Consider the following 19,687-nt stretch of genomic DNA (forward strand, 5'->3'; position numbering starts at 1 on the left):
TTTCTTTTTTGTGTCTGTCTAGATAGATACCGGAATGTCCTTTCGGATGATAAGGAAGAAAAGAGCTGTACAGTACACCGGATCACTCGCGTGATTTGCGCATGTCCTTCTGCATCGTAGTTCTGCTGCGTTGTCCGGTTGGAGGCAGATAATCGTCGAGATGAACAGCTTGCATATGGGTCTTACTAGCTACTTCCAACCATTCCTTTCTTGCGATTGCATCGCATAACGGTTATATTGTATGCACGCTAGACTTGGGATGGCCAATGGCCCCTCGGCGAAGTTTTTCATCGTCACAAAAAAGTTAGGTGGCAGTTGGCACTGTGGGAGAGCAGCAGGGAGACAAAGTTAGCGGTCAAAATTCCCGGCGCCCCCATCATATCTGCACACGTAGCAGACTAACAGGACCCCATCTGGGTCAAGTTTCGCGCTTGTAGCAGTTCCCTTCTGGCTATGGGTTAGGGGGGATTGTAGACTTGTAGTGAGTCGTCGAACGAGGCTGCAGTCTGCAGATGGCGGGACAAAGAGAGGGCACAAAAGTGGGAAACGCGAGTTCGTGAGAAAGTTGGATGGGGACTATTTTAGGACGTTAGCAGGTATTTATTGTTGGCCATTGGAAGGAGAGAAAGAATCGTAGGAAGGATTGTGATTGTTATTTTTTTTTTTTTTTTGGTTTCTTCTCCCCCGTTTCGACTGTAGGACTGAAGGGACTGTTCGTTTCTTCGGAAAAGACAGTGGAGGAGGAATGGAGTCCTCTCCGGATTGGAGCAGGTGAGCTCGATTTTCTTTCTTCCTTTCCATCTTCATCGGGTCGTCAACTGCAAGAACGAAAGAAAGGCTCTTTATTTTGAATTGCCTCTGCCGCGCTTCGATAGTCGATTCCCCTGCCCCATGTCTAAGGAATCATCGGTGGCTACAAGATTCCAAAGTGCTCTACCAACCACGACAGTGTTGCCGCTGACTCTTCGAATGTCTCTTTTGGATACAGCATCGTCCATTCGCCGCCATTTACCTTCCTTGTCGGGCCCAGTCATACCAAGCTGACAATCCAGTCGGGTCTCGCTCGCCATGTCTCGAAACCGCTGGACCATCTCATGAACAGTGGCCTCACTCGGGAGTCTAAACACCACATTGCGGTCCTAGAGGAGGAGGATGTGGAGACCTTTGTGGCCTTCACCGAGTATGCATACACGGGCGACTATAACGTGCCCCCGCCGGGATTTCGCGAAGATGAGAGACACGACGACGTCGGTGATCCCCAGTTCAAGGGAATGTTCTCAAACCCATTTGCCTCTGCAGTTCCTCCACCAGCACCATCTCCTCCAGAGTCTGTCAAGCATTTTGTCAGGGACCAGGAAGTGAGGGAGGATGAGGGTCCCAAGCCCGAGAGGAAGGAGGAGGAGGAGCAGCAGCAGCAGCCACAGGTCGAGCAAGGGGGGGAGGAAGAGGAAGCGAAACAGGAGAACAATAGCGCCAGTGACGATCATGTCGCTCCGGGTGAACTGCTCCAGGACCCAGTAGCCGCCGTCGATCAGTCAAGTGGACAGCCTCCTGCTACTCCGGCGGCGGAAGAGGGAGATCCTTGGGGCTTCACTGAGGAGACCGCTCCGTCAAAGGGAAAGAAAGGGAAGAAGAACAAAAAGGACAAAAAAAATAAAAAGGGGGCTGGGCCGACAGAGGAAGTCACTGCCAACCTCACACCTCCTACCACACCCCCTCCTGAGAATCCCAAGGATGGAATCATCAGCGACCCTGCACTGGAGACTTCTGCGGTCGCGGAGGAACCGCTTCAAGTGATAGAGCCTACGGAGACATGCGCGGTGGAGGAGGCTGTGGAAATCCCTGAGCCCACCGAGGATGACAATGCATTTGACACTGTTGCGCCAGCCATGGACGCTGAGCCCTGGGTGCCAACTGATTCCATCCCTCCGGAGATGAAGGATGTCCCTCAGGCTGAAGTGCGACAGGAGGACAATATCCAGCAGGAAGAGAGAAGCAGAGAAGAGGTTGTGTTTCCCCGAAGCCAGATGAACCCATTCATTGACACCTCTTTCGCCAAGCAGCATTTTCCTCTACGTCGCCCAACTGGAGTTGGCCTCTGGGATGAGTTTACCGCCATTGACTATGTTGATCATCGCTCAATGTACGGGACCAGGCCTCTCACACCGGTTTCAGCACGCTCCGAGTCGAGTAAATCGGACCTTCCATATCTCGTCTTTCACGCCAAGGTGTACGTCTTCGCTGTGCGCTACTTGATCCCCGCTCTGGCCCAATTGTGTCTTCGAAAGCTTCACGCAGACCTTCTCAGCCTGTCGTTTCCCGATCCCAAGATGGACAACCGAGACCCCGAGCGAATCGCTTTGACGACCAGCAAGGCCAGGATCGTGCTCGACCTTCTCCACTATACTTACACCAAGACGACCCGTCTGGAGCCCATATCACCTACCTCGGCCACCCAGCTTCGAGATAACGAGCTCCGGAAACTGGTGGTCCACTACGCGGCCTGCAAGGTGCGAGACCTGGCGGAGTATTGTCCCCCGATGGAGAGTATGCTCGGCTCGCCGTTGGCCTCCCCAGTGGACAAGCGGCCAGGAAGAGCAGATCGGCCTTCAAGCCGTGGATTCCGCGCCCTCTTGGACTCGACAACTGAGCTTGCCTCGGATTTGGTCTATCGGATGATGTGAATCTTGTTTCAATGACTCTCTTTCCTATCCTATCAGAGTCTCTTTTTGTTTCATGTGCCTGCTCTTGTCCGCTTTTCTTATACTTTTCCCTATCTTTTGTTATTCGAATATCGACAGCTTCAACCCATCTTCAGTATGGTATATCCACTTGATATGATACACACGCATGCATGGAATGGGAGTATATGGAATGACAACGAGGAAGGGGAAAGATCAGTACCCCTTCAATAACATTACCTGGCCGAGCTGCGAACTCTATTTGCTCTCACTTGTCATGTCAACTGTCATATTTGCCGCACGGTTCCGTTGCGTACCTCCCTGTCTCTTGTTAGCTTTTGATCACCTTATCTTCAAGACAAATGACGACGCAGACACATACCCTAGTGCTCCTTTGCTATAGAATGATTCTTGTTCTCACTTCTAATGTCAATTGCGTCTCATGTAGATCAATCAGATCATCTTCGGTCTCCGCTGCACCATGACGTTTGGGTCCACTCCAGAAAAAAAAAATGTTAGCGTCTGGTTAGATCCTTCTAGCCCCAAGACTGAAGGTATTTGTTGTGAGGAAGCGAGACCAAAACGGGGCTACTCTCCCAAGGTCACCGTCAGCCATCAGTATATGTAAAGGCTCAAGGTCCGCCTATCATAGCCAACTCACCAGCCATGCGAACAACGAATACTCATCTTGACCGGTCAATCGCATGGAACGGGTCGGGTTACACGCATCAGCCCCTTGTGGTCCGATGAGCATACCCTACCTCGGGATGGCGTTGATCAAGTCGCAGTTTCGCAAAGAGGAAGGGGGTGGGGGTTGATAGAGACGTCTCGTCCTCCCGTGGCTCACCCCTTGATGTGAGATGCGTCCCTTGGCAGAGTTGATATGAGACACATGTTGCTTGGCCGTATTGAGGTCCGCTCTGTGCATGGTAAGCAGGCAAGAAGATGGAAGGCACGTGCGGGAAGATCCATTGTCCACGTTAAGCTATCATGTTGCTCGGCATTGCGCACGGAGGGGATCAAGAAGCCATAGAAGCTCGAGATCCACACCTTCTTGTTCTTTGCATTATACAAAAGTGTATAGGGGTACGACGTGGTTATGCATCAAGGTCACAATTCTTTGTTCTTGGCGGGCCGATATATGTATATATATATATAGATAGATAGATAGATAGATAGATAGATAGATCACGGCAGATTGTACGCTGGGTGGGTGTTAGGATCGCATACATAAGACTGGTTCAGAAAGTGTCTCGAATGTCGAATACTAGGATCACACTACTTTGCAGGAGTCGTGGTTTCGCAGAAGTACCTAGAGAATGAAGCTGAAGTCGGATCTGTTTGGGGTGGGATGATAGAAGTAGAATGTCTTCTGCCTGATGGCCGCCAAGAACCTCATCTTCATCTTGCAGAAGCCCAGACTAGTTGTCTTCCATTGTTTCCCCATTTGCTATCGCTCTAGTCTCTCGAGTCGTCTTGTCAGGAAGCCTCCCCCAAAACTCCAACACCACTAGTGTCTACAGACTACATACAGTCCACCAGGTATCAAAGCTCAGATCGTGGCTTAGAGAAGAAACCCCTCCGCCAGTTTCAGGGGCCTCACAAACAGAAGCAAAGATGCAACAGAGACCTAATCCCTTTGAGATAATGCTGTGTGTTAGTATCTTGCTCTCTCCCCTTTTCTTTTCCCTTTCCTTTTCCCTTTCCTTTTCCCTTTCCATCGGCCACAGCCACCACAAAGCTTGGCAGCGGGTCTCCCGGTTTGACGATGCGCTGTCGATCTTTTTCTTGGCTGGACGACTCCTTGGATGCCCCAGTGCACGTTCGAAAGAGGTTCGCTGCGGTCTCGATGTATTCCAAATATTGTTCAGCAGCGCTCTCTCGGTCGGTCTGATTAGCCTGGGTTCTCGTTATCAGGCCCACAGGACACTTAACCCCCCGCGTCCATCGAATCGGCTTTGAAACTGTCGTAGAACTGAAATCTGTGTAATACCGCTACACTAAAAAGGTATCCGGATTACACAGATTTCAATTCTACGACATAGAAGAAGCTCGAGTTCAATGCCGATGCCGAAGCTTCCTGGAGGCGGCGGGGCCTCTTGACGGGTAACGGGAGCTTTGGCACCACCACCACCACCACCACCACGGGGGATATAAGGAGGAAGACGGGGAGGCGCGGGAGGGGGCGGGGGATGAGACATGGTGGCGGCGTGGAAAAGCGATGATAAGGAGACAGAAGCAGTGGAGAGATTGAATAGTAGGGGTATCAAATATATATCAAATAGTAGGCATATTGATTAGTAGGGATATGAAATAGCTTAGTGTTCGATATGCCTGTTATTTGATATCCTTACTATTTGATACCCCTACTATTTGATATCCCTACTATCTAACTATTTACTAGATTAATAAGGATATTCTAACCATAGTTTAACTTCATGATATACTAATAACATCTACTCTGTGGAGATAGTGGCAGTAAGTAAATACCAGTAGATGACAGTAAAAAATCTATCATGGCAGCTTTGTAGCTATAGTCTGCTGTACTTTTTGTGGATGATTGAGTGGTGGAGAGAAACAGCGCTTTGTCCCCAAACCCCTCCAGTTTATGATGTTCGGTCGATCGAGTTAGCGCAGCCATCTGTGCTTAGAGTATCCAAGAATAGCTGTACCTCTCTATAGGACCTTCATGAAAAAAGATGGCACCTGTCACTATCAACAAGTCAATTCATGCAGCAGCAGCAGCCAGCCACCGTCGGTTTAACATTTGTCATAGGAAGGTCAGCCGGGCGTTGATTACTCAGAAATGAGAGTGGCCCGATGAATCTGTTGATCTTTGTCTTCGTTCTGTTCCAGGTTCGCGGTAATTATACTACCATGTCCAGCCAATAATACGCGAGGCAGGATATATTTTTGGTTCTGCAGCGTAATACTTGCGAGTTGTGACTCGCAGAATGAGGGTCAGCACCTTCTTCACCTCCTTGGGTACTATTATTGTTACCTCTCCCTGTTTCTCTCCCAAGCGACACCCACTCATCCCTTCGTTCTGCATCCAAGCCTTCTGGCATTAACATTTTGTCAGGCCTTCATATCATACGGCGTCCATGCACAGCGAAATATCCCAGAAACCAGAGGGCTCCGGAGCACTCCGGTTTCCGGGCCTTTTCCCAGCCTAGGAGGAGCCACTATCACCTTTCTATACTATGCTCCGGTCAGCGCCACCAGACTACCTTGCGCAGCGCGACGAGCCAGTCGACTTCCCGCCTGCCTTTCCAGTGTATTACTTCTTCTACAGAACTCTAACCGCCCCGGCCCAGGTGAAAAGGATTCTCGAGCTGCCGGAGGAGCCGCAACTTCGCGAGGCGGAAGTATTTGGTTACGCCGTTGCGAAATGGGGTGATTATCCCGCCCTGATCAATGGGAAACAAGGGGATGTGGTGACGGGATCTGCGTACCTTGTGCGATCTGCCGAAGAGGCCCAGAAGTTATTATATTATGAGACGAATGCCTACGAAGTGGCAGACTGCTGGATCTACTTCAAAGACGAGAAGGAGCCCAAGGAGGCCGGTGGTAGAGTTTTCATGTACGCGGGTGATGCGCAGGCGCTACTAGAGCAACGATTCGACCGCAAACTCTGGAGTCGGCAGATGGGAGGGAAATTGGGGTGATGGTCTCCCTTGGCGGTATGGACTTACTAACCTTTTCTTCTTTTTCCTTTCCTTTTCTTTTTTTATGCTAATGAAGAAATGCATGATCTCTGCGACTACCAAAATATGAAGGTTTTACAACGCCTGCTTCTTCGACCTTCCCGATTCCTCATTCTTAGATTAGCTCAATTAAGCTTCATCGTTCCAAGATTCCTGCCTTGCGTAGCTGCCACACTATAGGTAGCTCTGTATCTTATAGCCTATGTTATTTATTAGTATCTGCTAGGATAGGCTATTAACTAGTGCAGGCTAGCTATAAGCTCAGGCTGTTAAAGGTAGATGTCTGTAAGCCATCTGGAACCGGAACATGGAATGTTCCAGCCCATCTAGATCCATTGTTTACCTTTACAGATATCTTGATAAAAGGATGAAATGAGATCCCTTGAAGATGCTTAGGGAATGATTCTACTCTCTTTAGTCTTTATAGTAATTCATGCTGAGTTTGTATAACAGTACTACCTCCATTATGATATTCAGTTTCCCAGAGTGGAGGGTTATACTAACCCAGGTTCTGGAGTATTTCTTTGGCTACTTAACCCCTATTGTAGAAGGTCGCGCTTCTCACATACATATGCATTGGATCTGATCCTGATATAAATATCACATTCCTGAAAAACTAAGGCTTCCACTATACCGTATGTTGAATACAAAGAAGAGGATTGATCAAAATACAATATCCGCATCCGCATCCGTATCACACCCTCAGTCAGGAGTCAAGGTACCAACGCACAGCCAACTTTCTAGCAGTAGTCGCTGCGGTCATTGCCGCCATCTCTGCAGCCACCACCGCAGTAGGTGATGAAGGAGATATCACCATTGTCACCACCATTGCAGTGGAAGAGGGATTCACGGATATGGCCATCATCAGTGGGCTGGCCAGAAGCCTCAAGGGCGCCATTAACCTGGGCCCCGTAGTTACCTATTAAGAGGGCCTTATTAGGGATGTTAAGTCTAGATAGGGGAGGCAAGTTCACATACCAATGTTTAAGAGGTTCCAACCACAATAGTTCAGCCCAGTCTTACAGTTCCTTGCAGTAGCAAAGGGAGCCAGTGCAGCAAGAAGAGCAAGAGGGAGAAGGGCGGTCTTAACCATGATGATGGTGATGATGATGATGATGATGATGATGATATATGAGTTTAAAGAGAAACAGATCTTGTAGAATCAGAATCAGAGTGAGATGTTGATGAATGAAGAATGAGATGAAGGCTCAGGATAGAGATGGATTTATCCTCATTCTTATACCCCAAGGCTCTTCAACTTCAATCCGGATCAAACCGTATGTTCCCATATTGACGAAGTAATTAAATCATCAAGGACAATCAATACGTAGTAGCACGCCTAGTTGGACGCCTGACGCCCTTACCAAGCGCCTATTAGATATGTTTGGAGAGGTGAGGCATTCGTTGCTCAATCAGGCCATCATACAGGTGCTTAGAGGGTCCACTTGGCATACTGGCTCATATTCTTTATGTACTGTAGTAGTGTAACCTCCTGAGACATTTAATATTCAAACACATGATGGAGAGGACTTCCCATGCTTGTTGGTCCAATACTATATAGGCAGATGGCCCAAGCAATTAGTATACAACCTTCCCCTTTCCAAATCACTCATAATTGGAAGGCAACATTCATTATCATGTCAAGTTGGCAACTGTGATCCTGGTCCAGGTACCACTCAGCTGCCACCACAGGCTCAATGCACTAAAGTCAGGCGCCTGCCTCGTCTCTGCGCTAGGCGATCCCTACTCTATAAGTGTACATAATTCTTATACCATTGACAGGCATCTACAAGCTCCAATGCGGCTGGTGCTTACATGTTGGGATTTGCAACTAAAAGCGCCCCTCCCCAGGACTCATCCTTTAGTGAAATCAGGCCTCCCATTGTTGCTTACCAAGTTACCATCTGCAACTAGAAGGGCCCCTTGCCAGGGCTCATCCTTTAGTGAAATCAGGCCTCCCATTGTTGCTTACCAAGTTACCATCTTGTAAGCAGCCCGGAGGTTGACTGCTTTGGGGGTTCCCTAGTCAGCGAGATATCGTCGACTAGGCTGCGAGTCGCTGCTACGATTACGGTGTTTCGATAATGTATAGGTTCACTAGGGAAAATGTATGTATTGCAATGATCAGAATGAACTGCTTGGCTTCCTCTAAGTCGTTCGGTTTCCTCTATTTCTATTCTGCGTGTGTGAAGTTCAGAGAAACTATCATCCAAATGAGGGGGTAGCCCCCAACTAGACCTCGTAAGGAGTCGCGACTCGTCAGGTTTGATTTGACTTGGAACCGCCAAGACTCAGGTTCAGGTTCTAAGATCTGAAAGTCGCGATCCGATTCTAGCATTCTTAGAGCTGAACCTGACAGGTTTAACTCGAACCTTACTGTGTAGGTTCCATAAACAGTGTAAACATAGGAACCAGAAGACTACAGCACTCCTATTGTTGAGAGACTGCCAGATCTGGTCAAATCAGGACTGCTGTCATTGTCAATACTATTTAAGGCTACGGAGTACATAGATCCATAAAGATAATTCCCTAGGCTACAAATGTTAGCATTGTAGATCAACCCAGAATGTTTTGGAAGGTATTATATAACTTTCTTCCCAGTTAACAATAGGAAAGCAACATGACAAAGCTGTAATGGGAAACATCTGGATGCTTTGGGACGCTGTGGGAAAGCGCACATGACCGTATCGAATATTTCGAACGACCCTTAATCCTCTCGGGGGAAAAACCCTGGTCATGTGAGTTTTATATAATCATTGCAACCTCAGGCAATAATCCCCCAGGTTGCCATCATGATTGGCCAGGCTCTTCCTACCCATCAATACATACTAGACGAGACCAATTCCCAAGTTAGAAAGATCAAATCACATTAAGATAGAACTATCGATAGTACATTGTTGCAGGGTGCTTATTCTGGGCCCATGTCATAGGCATTGTACGCTGGTTTTTGCGCCTCCAAATCTCCTCCACCAGGGTTTGATTCCTCGCATTAGCAGCAATGAAGATCTCAACGAATTTCATGTTTCCCATAGCTCTTTGCTCGTGGAATATGTCCATCGCTGACTGCATCACAGAAACAAATCTCTCCACATCAATCGCTGCTGGTGTTTCATCATCCATCACCGCTAATTCATCTTCTTCCAAGGCTTCTGGATCAATATCCGACTCTGAATCAGAATCTGCATTCATATCCGTTATGGTCCGGAATTTTCTGTATTCTGGACGCAAGGCAAGCTGCTTATCGATCCAGAATGGACTAACCCTCTGCCTACGAATCCTGGAGAAGAACACAATAGGGTCTGTGATAGGATCATAGCAGTATATGATATGCTTGCATATTAGGAACCGGCTTGATAGGAATGCATCGCAAGCGCATGTCCACATTGCTGGGTTTGTGTGATACTTTTGAATGCTCTTAGGATCGATTTCTCGATCCCTGAGTTGTTTCCATTGCTTTTTGAACGCCTTTCTCCAGCTTGCAGAAGCTTTTCGATGATCACGATTGCGGATTGCATCCATTCGATCAAGCGCATTTGGAATAACTCGAAACGTCAGCACCCAGATTACCAGGTCGATACGAGGACGATTGAAACGGTGGAGGTAATCATGCTTGATCTTTCGCCAGTGAGACTCGACGATCATTGTTGTCTTGAGAACTGGTATTTCTCTGGCATTTGCTGACCGAGCCCACAGCTCCCATTGGCCTGGCTTATACCAATTGACATACAGGTACGCCCATAGCCGGAAGTAGTTTCGAGCTCGGCACCAGGTATACATCTCTGTGGCACATTCATGATGAATAGCCTCCGGTGAACGGAACGTACCATTGTGATCTGGAATTAATGGATGTGCATTGTAGTGACGACAGAAGATCTCAAGCACAGTATCTCGCTCTGTAATGCTGGAAGTCTCTATATGACCTTTTTGATCGAATGGTGCAGATTGGGACTCACACTGACAACCACTAGTCTGGTGAATTCCGCTAGATAGTCTTCTATATAGGAAAGAAGAACCCTATAGATAGACCCTTATAAAGGGCAAATTATAAGAGAGAGGCTATAAAGACTAATACCTAGGGCTAAGAAGATAGAGACCCTAATATACTAAGATAGTAATTAATACTTTATAAAAGGGAATATACTAAGATAAACACCCTAGAGGATATAGAATAGAAGGTTTATATAGTGCTAGTCTAAGGGATAATAAACTTATAAGAAGGACTAGCTTAGGGAGCTAGTATCTATAAGAGTATCTAAGGGCTAGGCTTATATATAAGAGACCCCTCTATAGAAATTTAGGCCTTACTATTAAGATTACTTATATAAGATAAACTTATAAAGAAGATCTATATAGTATAAGCAGGAGCTATAAAGGAATTATTATAGTCCTATTATATAAAGAATAAATTATTATATTAGATAAGCTATAAAGAGCTCCTTTATTATAAGGGCTTACTCTATATCTTAGATTATTATAGCTTAAGATTAAGTATTCTTATAAAACTCTATAATAACTCCTTTATAGGCTACTTTATAGAATAAAGAATAAGAGAATTAGTCCTAAGATACTTCTAATAGCTAAAAGTAAAGAACTTTATCTATAAATACTATATAGCTTATAGGGTATACTAAAGATTATAATAGACTTAGAATAAGTAATAAGGCTTACTAGAGCCTATACCTATCTCTATAAATATCTAGATCTAAATTACTATAAATCTAATTATAGATCTCTCTATAAGTACTTCTATAGTAAATTTATAAGAAGCTTTTAATAGTATCTTAGTAGTTATAGACTAATTTAGTAAGATAGGTTATTTTATATTTATTTAGACTATTCTTAGTAGGGAGAAGTTAATAATAACTCTTATTTATAAGGTCTTCTAACTTTATAGAATCCTAGAAAAGGTTATTATAGACTGGGGTTCTATCTTTATAAAAGATTTCTAGATAAATTTTATATTTTATCTCTTAATTTATAAGGATCTTTCCATAGCCTACTACCTATAGATAGATAACTAGATAAAATACCTAAATAGTATGCTAAAATAGTACTTATAAGCCTATATTAACTTTAGTTAGGAAGACTAGGTTAACTATCTCCTTATTATAGAGTTTATCTATAATAATATATACTAGGTATTTATTAAGAATATACCTTTCTATATAGTTATAGGTGTTGACCCTTATATAATAGTGGAATTACTGTGGGTAAGGTAGTATCACCAGGGGTGAAGAGAGATAGGCTGGGCTAATACCTCTTTACTTACCTGGGGTAAGATCTTATATTTATATCTAGCTATTAGCTATCTATCTAAAAGATAAGTTATAGATATTATAGAGATTTCTTAGGTTAACCTTAGTAACCTAGAGTTAACCTTAATAATTATTAATCTACTTATAATATTTATTTACTAATATTATATCCTTCCCTACTTAAGATAAAGCCTATCCTTAGTAGGTTATCTAACTCCTTACTAAAAGGTCCTTATAGTCTAAGAGAGTAATATTATATATAGTAAATAGAATTAGATTTACTCTTAGTAAGTAATATTAGATTATATTTAGTAAGTAGTATTAGATTATACTTAGTAAGTAGTATTAGATTATACTTAATAAGTAATATTAGATTATACTTAGAGAGTAGTATTAGATTACTTAGTAAGTAGGGTTACTAGTATAATTATTATAATAGAGGTAAGGTAAGGTTATATATTATTTATTTTAATTTTAAGTAACTCTACTTTATCTTACTTATTTTCTTTTTATCTCTTATATTTCTCCTTCTTTTTTTCTTTCTTCTTTTCTTCTCCTATAAGCATCTTTCTTTTTATTATATTAATTATTATCTTCTTTTAGTAAACCTCTTTCTTTATATACTAGTCTTTTATATTCTTCTTATACTTAGTAAATATAAGTACCCTATAAAAGAAGGGTAAAGGCTACCTTATCTATTAGAAGGGTATAATTATTTTTAGTAAGTTTAGTAAGTATTCTTTCTAGCTTTAGTAATTATCTCTTACTAGTAGTAGAAGCTTATCTTAGTAGGCCTAATAAAAGTATATTAAAGGTAATAAATATTATTTATCTAATTATCTAGAAGTTTAATAAGAAGGGGAAGCTAGATATAAAGGAATATACTTATTTAGGCTATATATTAGCTATTATTCTTTAGTAGTAAGATATATCTTATAACTATATATTAGCTTATAATAATTATTTTTTAGGTAAGGATCTCTTTAGGGGATATATCTCTACTCCTAGTTATAATAGATTTATATTCTTTTAGGGGTCCTATACTAACTATACTTAGAGTAACTAGAGATTAATATATTTATTCTATATATAGGGTCTTTATATATAGAATTCTAATACTCTTAATAAATATATATTCTTCTTAGTAAATATTTCTTATCTATAGTTACTAACCTTTTTTACTTCTATAAACTTATTATTTAAGCTAGTAGTCTTAGTTTCCTTACTAATTATAATAATAAGTTATATAATTAGCCTATAGAGTTAGTAATAGTAACTAATAATTATAATAAGAAGTTAGATAATAGTGCTAATAAAGGTTCTTTAGATAATAATAAGTATATATAGTCTAGTATAAAAGATAATATTAATTCTTCTATAATAAAGATAGATCCTTCTAGTATTTCTTATAGTAAAGAATCTTCTCCTAAAATAGAGGAGGTTCTAGCTAAGAAGTATTATCTATCTTTAAAGTATTCTATAATAGTAGTAATTAGTCTAGCTAAGGGATATTATTCTACTATAGTAATTTTTTTTTATTTTTAGATTAGTTTTTTTTTAGTAACTTCCTCTCTTACTTAAAATAATTTAGTTAGATTAACTCCCTCTCTCTATTAGATTAATTCTATTATAATAACTCCTTCTTATACTTTAGTAAGTATCTTATTAGTAGTCTTAATAGAAAGTTTTATTAAGTATTATTCTTCTTTATTATTACTTAATTATAAAAATTTCTTTAATAGAGTTTATATTCCCTAGCTAGTAAGTTATATTAACTAGGGTAATTATTATAATCTTTTTATAGTTCTTTAAGATCTTTAGATATTTATTTATTATATTAAGACTTACCTAGAGGAATTAGTACCTCCTCCTAGTAATAATAATAATTTATTCTAGTTAGCTAAGGCCTTATCTTATAGAGTTCTTAATATAAAGTTTAATTTAGACTTTTAATTAGTAGTTATTTATTACTTTAGTTAATTAATATAATTCTTAATATTTTATTATAATTAGTTTTTTTTTATAATTAATAAAATCTACTAGTCTATAATTCCTTTTCTTCTTCTTAGGATAGTAATTCTAGTATAGTATTATTTTCTAATCTATCTATATAAATATATTATCTTTATACTGCTCTATTTACTCCTAATAAGAGGGTATTATAACTATAAATAATTTTTTAAAATCTATCTCTTTAGTATTCTTTTAAGATATTAATTCTAAATTATTACTTTAAATTCTCTTCTAGTCCTTATTATTTAAAATAGTTAAGTCTTTATTATTCTATAGCTCTAGTAACTTTATTTATTATTATATAAGATAGTTATTTCTTACTAATTTTTATTTACTAGTATATTAAGTTTTTTACTTATTTATTTTATATTATATCCCTAATCCCTCCCCTACTTATTATAAACTTTCTCCTAAATATTTTTACTTATTATATCCTTCTGCCATACACTATAATAGTTTTTTATATAATAGTATTAGGGGGTTAGTCTTATTAAGTATCTTTTATATTTTAATTAGATTAAAGATTAATAAGCCTACTTTTTATAGCTTAGTATTAAGGCTTATTAATATCTATAGATATTATAGATTATCTTCTACCTCTACTTCTACTAGTCTTTACTTATTAATAAGATTCTTTAGGATATATCTACCTAGTTCTTATAATATATATATTCTAAGGGGGTAGGCCTTAATCACCTTATATAATTTAAATTACTTACTCTTAAACTTCTAAGGACTCTTATTTTATATAAGAATCTACTAGCCCTTCTTAAGATAACTCTTTTTTATTTATAAATCTTAGATTATCTCTTTCTTAATTATATATTCTAATAGCTTCTTATTTACTAGTACTTATATATATATTACTTTTATAAGTTTATTATAATTATTTTTCTTCATAGATTCTCTTATATCTCCTAGTAATCTTAGTTTAATCCTATATAGTAAGTAGAAGAGGCTTTTACTAATATTTATATAGATATATATCTATACTATAAATACTACTAAATAAAGATATTCATCCTATAGCTATATTAGTTTCCCTATGAAATATTTTATAAGTATTTATCCTAGGAGTCTATTAAGGTTTTTATTCTTTTTATTTATATAGGGATAGTTTAGTATTATTATTTAGTATTTTATTTTTAAGATTTTTATAAAGATTTCTACTATATATAATAGTAGATTTATACTATTATTAGATACTATCTTATTAAAGATGATATACTAAGTAAATATCTCTTTATATAGGAACTTTACTATTATTTTATCTATAATATATAGAATAGCTTTTATAATAACCCATCCTATTATATAGTTAATAATAGTAATAATCTATTTATTACTATTTAATATTACTAATAGATATCTAATAAGATTAATACCCTAGTATTTAAAAGACTAGATACCTTTCTTTACTATATAATATTACTATTCCTATTTAAGATATTTCTTTAATCCTTATAATATTTAATAATTTAAGCATTCCTTAACTATAGCTTAGATATTATACTATAAAAAAGACTACTAGGCTTAAGTTCTAATAGCTCCTAGTAATACTAAGTAGCCTATATAACTATATTCTCTATATATTTCTTATAAAAAGTCCCTTTAGAATAGAATCTCTAGGTATAGAGTATCTCTAATATTTATAATATAAATTAATTTCTAGTAATATATAAATTATCCTCCTAGATATTATCTATCTATAATTTAATTTAGTAAGAGGTATAGTATCTCTTTTTTTTAGTTTAAAAAATAGAGCTATTATTAGTATAAGCTCCTACTTCTCTTTATCCTATAGTAAGATTTATAGCTTTATATATTCTACTATAGTATTATATTATTTATGCTTTATAAGGTTATTTAGGCTTTTAAAATATCTTATCTCTACTATCTCCTATACTTCTAGTATATTAAGTAAAGTTCTTTTAGTAATATTATCTAGCTCTTTTTCTATAAAGTTAAGATATTAGCTAATTATATCTAGTACTATTACTTTACTATCTTTTTAATAATAGATCTCTAAGTTATAACTTTAGAATTCTTTTACCTACTAGGTAAGCTACTTTAAATACTTAGTTATATTTATAAGATATTAAAGACTCTTATAATTAATTACTATTATTATTATTTTTCTATTATTAATATAGTAATCCTATCTCTAAAGGGCTTCTTTTATTATAAGTAACTCTTTTTCTTATATTAGATAGTTTCTTTTTATATTACTAAGCTTCCTTCTATTAAATATAATTAGGTAAAGTTTATAATTCTTATCTTTCTATATTAAAATTATTCTTATTATCTATTCTAAGATATTAGTCTTAATTTAATAAGATTAATTAAGGTCTATAATTATTAGTATTAATATAGTAATTATTAGTTCTTTTAAGTTAGTAAAGATATCTTAGTATCTTATTATTTAGGTAATTAGATAGAATTTCTTCTTCTAAAGATCTTTATCTAACTTCTTTAGTAGATTATAAAGAGTGGCTATAATCTATATAAATTCTAGTATAAACTAATAATAATATATTATAAGTCTAAGAAATTATTATACTTTATAGATATTTTTTAGTTTTAGTTATTAGATAATAGCTTCTATCTTAGCTAGTATTAGCTTTATAATTCCTCCTCTAATAATATATCTATAGAATTTTACTTTTTATTAACTAAATTTATACTTTAAGACTTTTATAAATAGCTAATTTCTTTATAGTTAGGTAAAGACTTCTTATATATATTATTTATATTCTTCTTTACTTACTAAGAATATTAAGATATTATTAAGATATACTACTATATATAGGAGATCTTATAGTTAACTATTTATATATATCTAGAATATTATAAGTATATTATAGAGTCTAAATAGTATTATAAGAAACTTATATTTCCTAAAGGAGTATTATAGAGTCTAAATAGTATTATAAGAAACTTATATTTCCTAAAGGAGGTATTAAATACTATCTTAATAATTAAATTATCTATTATTTATAATTACTAATATTTTAAGAGAAGATTAATTTTTAATAGGATCTTTATCTAACTAACTTAGTTAATTAACTCCTAAATTCTTAGAAGTAAATAAATATTCTTAATAGTAACTTTATTAAGTACTTAATAATCTATATATATTTATTATTTTTCTTCTAGCTTTAGGACTAATACTATTAATAAACTCTATTAACTTACTAAAACCTAGATTACTCTCTTTTATAGTAGTTATTCTACTTAGTAGTAAGTTTCCTTAAACTTCTCTAGTAATTAGGGGTAAGTATTTATATTAGTTAGTTTAGTATTATTAGAGTTAATAATATAGTCTATTTCTTAGATAAGTAGTATTCCTAGGTTAAGTTCTTAGAATATATTCTTAAAGTCTTTTATCTATTTATTATAATTTATAATTATTAATTTTTTTTTACTAGTTTAGAGAAAGTATAATTATATTATTAACTTCTCTTTCTATAAGATCTACTTTAGTTATTTTATAGTTATCTACTATATTAAGTTATCTTTATTATATTTAATCTTATATTAGGGGTTAATAAGATAAATAAAATATATTCTTTTCTTATTTTAAAGAATTATCTAGCTTAATTACTAGTTAATCTATAGATTAGTAACTTTTAGCTAGTTATAACCTAAAATTATCTTATATTTATTAATATCTAAAATCTATAACTTAGTAAGATTAATTTATTACTTAATTTATATTAGCATCCTTACTTATTAGTAGGTATTTATTATAGCTCTATTTAGTAGTTATATAATTAAGGATATTTTTCTTTTACTATAGGGAGGCTTTATTATATTAAGATAACTAATAATTATTTATAATATAAATAAGTAACTAGCTCTATAATTAATAAGGGCCTTAACCTAAATTATCTATCCCTTATTTTATATTTTTATTATATAATATATAGAGTTAGTATCTATTATATTTAGATATATCTTAGTAATTCTTTATAATAATTAAAGATTTCTTCTTTTAGGTAGTTCTTCCTTCCTATCTTTAAAGAAGTTATACTATATATTCTAGTAGTTAGAGACTTTCTTTATTTAATTAATAAGTATCTCTAGATTTATTAATCTTTCTTATTTTTTATTATTTTTAAGAGGTATAATTAAAGATATCTAGTTTTATTATATATAAAATATACTTTATTTTAATAATATTATAGTTTCTACTTTAATAAATCCTTATTTAGTTATAGGAAGTTTCTTCTTAGCTAAGAAGAGCTAGTAATTATACTTAGATTTATTAGATCTTTATTATATTAATTAAATTATAATTTTAATTATAAGTTATCTCTAAGTTATTAAGTAATAGCTAAGCTATTCTTATAAAAAAAGAAGTATTTAATTATTTTATTATATATTTATAGTTATATTTAGTCCTTTATCTATCTTTTCCTAAGCTCTAATTAACTCTTAATAATAAATTTTTAAATAAGAAAAGCTTTATATACTAGGAGAGAGATATATATTATAGCTTTATCTAAGATAATAATATATAGCTATATAAGTTATAGACCTTAGATAAGGCTTTTATATTCCTTCTATCTTTTATTATTTATATTATATTTCTTAAAGTTCTTTAGTAGCTATATATAAAAGATTTCTATATTAATAATTATTAATATAAGATTAATCTATTTTATCTACTTCCTATCTCTTATAAATATATCCTATAAGTTTTTACTTAATAATAATAAGATATTCTAGATTAGAGGGAACTCTTCCTATTATTAATAAGATATCCCTAAAATATTTCTTAATTTTTTTTTATTATTCTTAAGTAATATCTCTTATATATATATCTTTATACTCTAGAATAAGAGTAAGGTTTAAGACCTTAAAAATAAGTAATAATCTATAATAATAATTTATCTTTTATAATCCTAGGGGTAGTACTTATTTACTATATTACTTTTAGTAAATATTCTAAAAAAATATATTAATATTAGTAAGTAGTACTTCTTAAGTTACTATCTTAAATAATTTAATAAAGACTTATCTTATATCCTCTAATAGATTCTTAGTAGGATTTTTTATTATAGATAGCTAGTTATTACTAGTAGTTCTAGTAGGGAGGCTTAAGGATATTATCTTATAAGAATTATTTTTTATTAAGACTTATTTTAGTAACTAAGTAATACTTCTCTAGCCTAAAGTTATTATATCTTATTTTATTTCTATCTCTTTTAGTAGGGCTTAGTAGAGAGTTCTCTTATAATAAAATTTTTTTACTAAATATAACTACCCTACTATCTTTTAGCTTAAATTTAGTAGTTACTTATAGGGAAGAGTAGTAGGTATTTATTAAGATAAATATAAATCTAATAAAATAAGAATATTTAATTTTTTATTATTTATAACTTTAGATATACTACTAAATAGAATTACTAAGAATAAGATAGTATTACTAAAAAATAAAAAGAGATAGGCTAGGCTAATACCTCTTTATTTATCTAGGATAAGATCTTTTATTTATATCTAGGTACTAGCTATCTATCTAAAAGATAAGTTATAGATATTATAGAGATTTCTTAGGTTAACCTTAGTAACCTAGAGTTAACCTTAATAATTATTAATCTACTCATGATATTTATTCACTGATATCACAATAAAGAAAAATAATTATAATAAGCTTATAAGAGTAATATATATATAAGCACTAGTAAATAAGAAGCTATTAGAATATATAATTAAGAGAGGGATAATCTAAGATTTATAGATAAGAAAGAGTTATCTTAAGGAGGGCTAGTAGGTCCTTATATAAAATAAGAGCCTTTAGAAGTTTAAGAGTAAGTAATTTAAGCTATATAAGATAATTAAGGCCTATCTTCTTAGAATATATATATTATAAGAATTAGGTAGATATAACCTAAAGAACCTTATTAATAAGTAGAGACTAGTAGAAGTAAAGGTAAGAGATAACTTATAATACTTATAAATATTAATAAGCCTTAATATTAGGCTATAAAAAGTAGGCTTATTAATCTCTAATCTAATTAAAATATAA

The 19,687-nt window shown here is 35.3% G+C and overlaps 5 protein-coding genes across 5 annotated transcripts, besides 17 other annotated features; 2 read left to right on the forward strand and 3 right to left on the reverse strand.

Moving 5' to 3' along the window:
• Nucleotides 1-745: 745 nt before the first annotated feature.
• On the forward strand, nucleotides 746-2,684 carry ACLA_057980 (uncharacterized protein; the record flags this gene model as incomplete). Its single annotated transcript, XM_001276566.1, has 2 exons — nucleotides 746-771; nucleotides 950-2,684. The coding sequence occupies 2 exons, from the start codon at nucleotides 746-748 to the stop codon at nucleotides 2,682-2,684; spliced, it is 1,761 nt and encodes a 586-aa protein (XP_001276567.1).
• A 1,144-nt stretch (nucleotides 2,685-3,828) lies between these two features.
• Nucleotides 3,829-3,870: a microsatellite.
• Nucleotides 3,837-3,869: a microsatellite.
• A 486-nt stretch (nucleotides 3,871-4,356) lies between the features above and the next one.
• Nucleotides 4,357-4,399: a microsatellite.
• Nucleotides 4,358-4,399: a microsatellite.
• A 212-nt stretch (nucleotides 4,400-4,611) lies between these two features.
• Nucleotides 4,612-4,882, reverse strand: ACLA_057990 (uncharacterized protein; the record flags this gene model as incomplete). The annotated part of the gene is made up of 2 exons (XM_001276567.1): nucleotides 4,612-4,656; nucleotides 4,703-4,882. 2 exons carry the CDS (start codon nucleotides 4,880-4,882, stop codon nucleotides 4,612-4,614), a joined length of 225 nt encoding a protein of 74 aa, XP_001276568.1.
• Nucleotides 4,804-4,827: a microsatellite.
• A 137-nt stretch (nucleotides 4,883-5,019) lies between the features above and the next one.
• Nucleotides 5,020-5,069: a microsatellite.
• Nucleotides 5,070-5,501: 432 nt separating this feature from the next.
• On the forward strand, nucleotides 5,502-6,349 carry ACLA_058000 (uncharacterized protein; the record flags this gene model as incomplete). The annotated part of the gene is made up of 2 exons (XM_001276568.1): nucleotides 5,502-5,544; nucleotides 5,898-6,349. 2 exons carry the CDS (start codon nucleotides 5,502-5,504, stop codon nucleotides 6,347-6,349), a joined length of 495 nt encoding a protein of 164 aa, XP_001276569.1.
• A 779-nt stretch (nucleotides 6,350-7,128) lies between these two features.
• On the reverse strand, nucleotides 7,129-7,481 carry ACLA_058010 (uncharacterized protein; the record flags this gene model as incomplete). The annotated part of the gene is made up of 2 exons (XM_001276569.1): nucleotides 7,129-7,307; nucleotides 7,367-7,481. The coding sequence occupies 2 exons, from the start codon at nucleotides 7,479-7,481 to the stop codon at nucleotides 7,129-7,131; spliced, it is 294 nt and encodes a 97-aa protein (XP_001276570.1).
• Nucleotides 7,480-7,516: a microsatellite.
• Nucleotides 7,480-7,517: a microsatellite.
• A 697-nt stretch (nucleotides 7,518-8,214) lies between these two features.
• Nucleotides 8,215-8,372: a microsatellite.
• Nucleotides 8,373-9,268: 896 nt separating this feature from the next.
• On the reverse strand, nucleotides 9,269-10,165 carry ACLA_058020 (uncharacterized protein; the record flags this gene model as incomplete). The annotated part of the gene is made up of 1 exon (XM_001276570.1): nucleotides 9,269-10,165. The coding sequence occupies one exon, from the start codon at nucleotides 10,163-10,165 to the stop codon at nucleotides 9,269-9,271; it is 897 nt and encodes a 298-aa protein (XP_001276571.1).
• Nucleotides 10,166-11,160: 995 nt separating this feature from the next.
• Nucleotides 11,161-11,559: a mobile genetic element.
• A 334-nt stretch (nucleotides 11,560-11,893) lies between these two features.
• Nucleotides 11,894-12,024: a microsatellite.
• Nucleotides 11,904-12,055: a microsatellite.
• Nucleotides 11,927-12,054: a microsatellite.
• A 3,576-nt stretch (nucleotides 12,056-15,631) lies between the features above and the next one.
• Nucleotides 15,632-16,360: a mobile genetic element.
• Nucleotides 15,765-15,807: a microsatellite.
• Nucleotides 16,361-16,512: 152 nt separating the features above from the next.
• Nucleotides 16,513-16,617: a microsatellite.
• Nucleotides 16,558-16,788: a mobile genetic element.
• Between the last annotated feature and the right edge of the window lie 2,899 nt (nucleotides 16,789-19,687).

Source organism: Aspergillus clavatus, genomic scaffold, assembly GCF_000002715.2.
Source record: "Aspergillus clavatus NRRL 1 1099423829736 genomic scaffold, whole genome shotgun sequence".
Taxonomy (NCBI): domain Eukaryota; kingdom Fungi; phylum Ascomycota; class Eurotiomycetes; order Eurotiales; family Aspergillaceae; genus Aspergillus; species Aspergillus clavatus.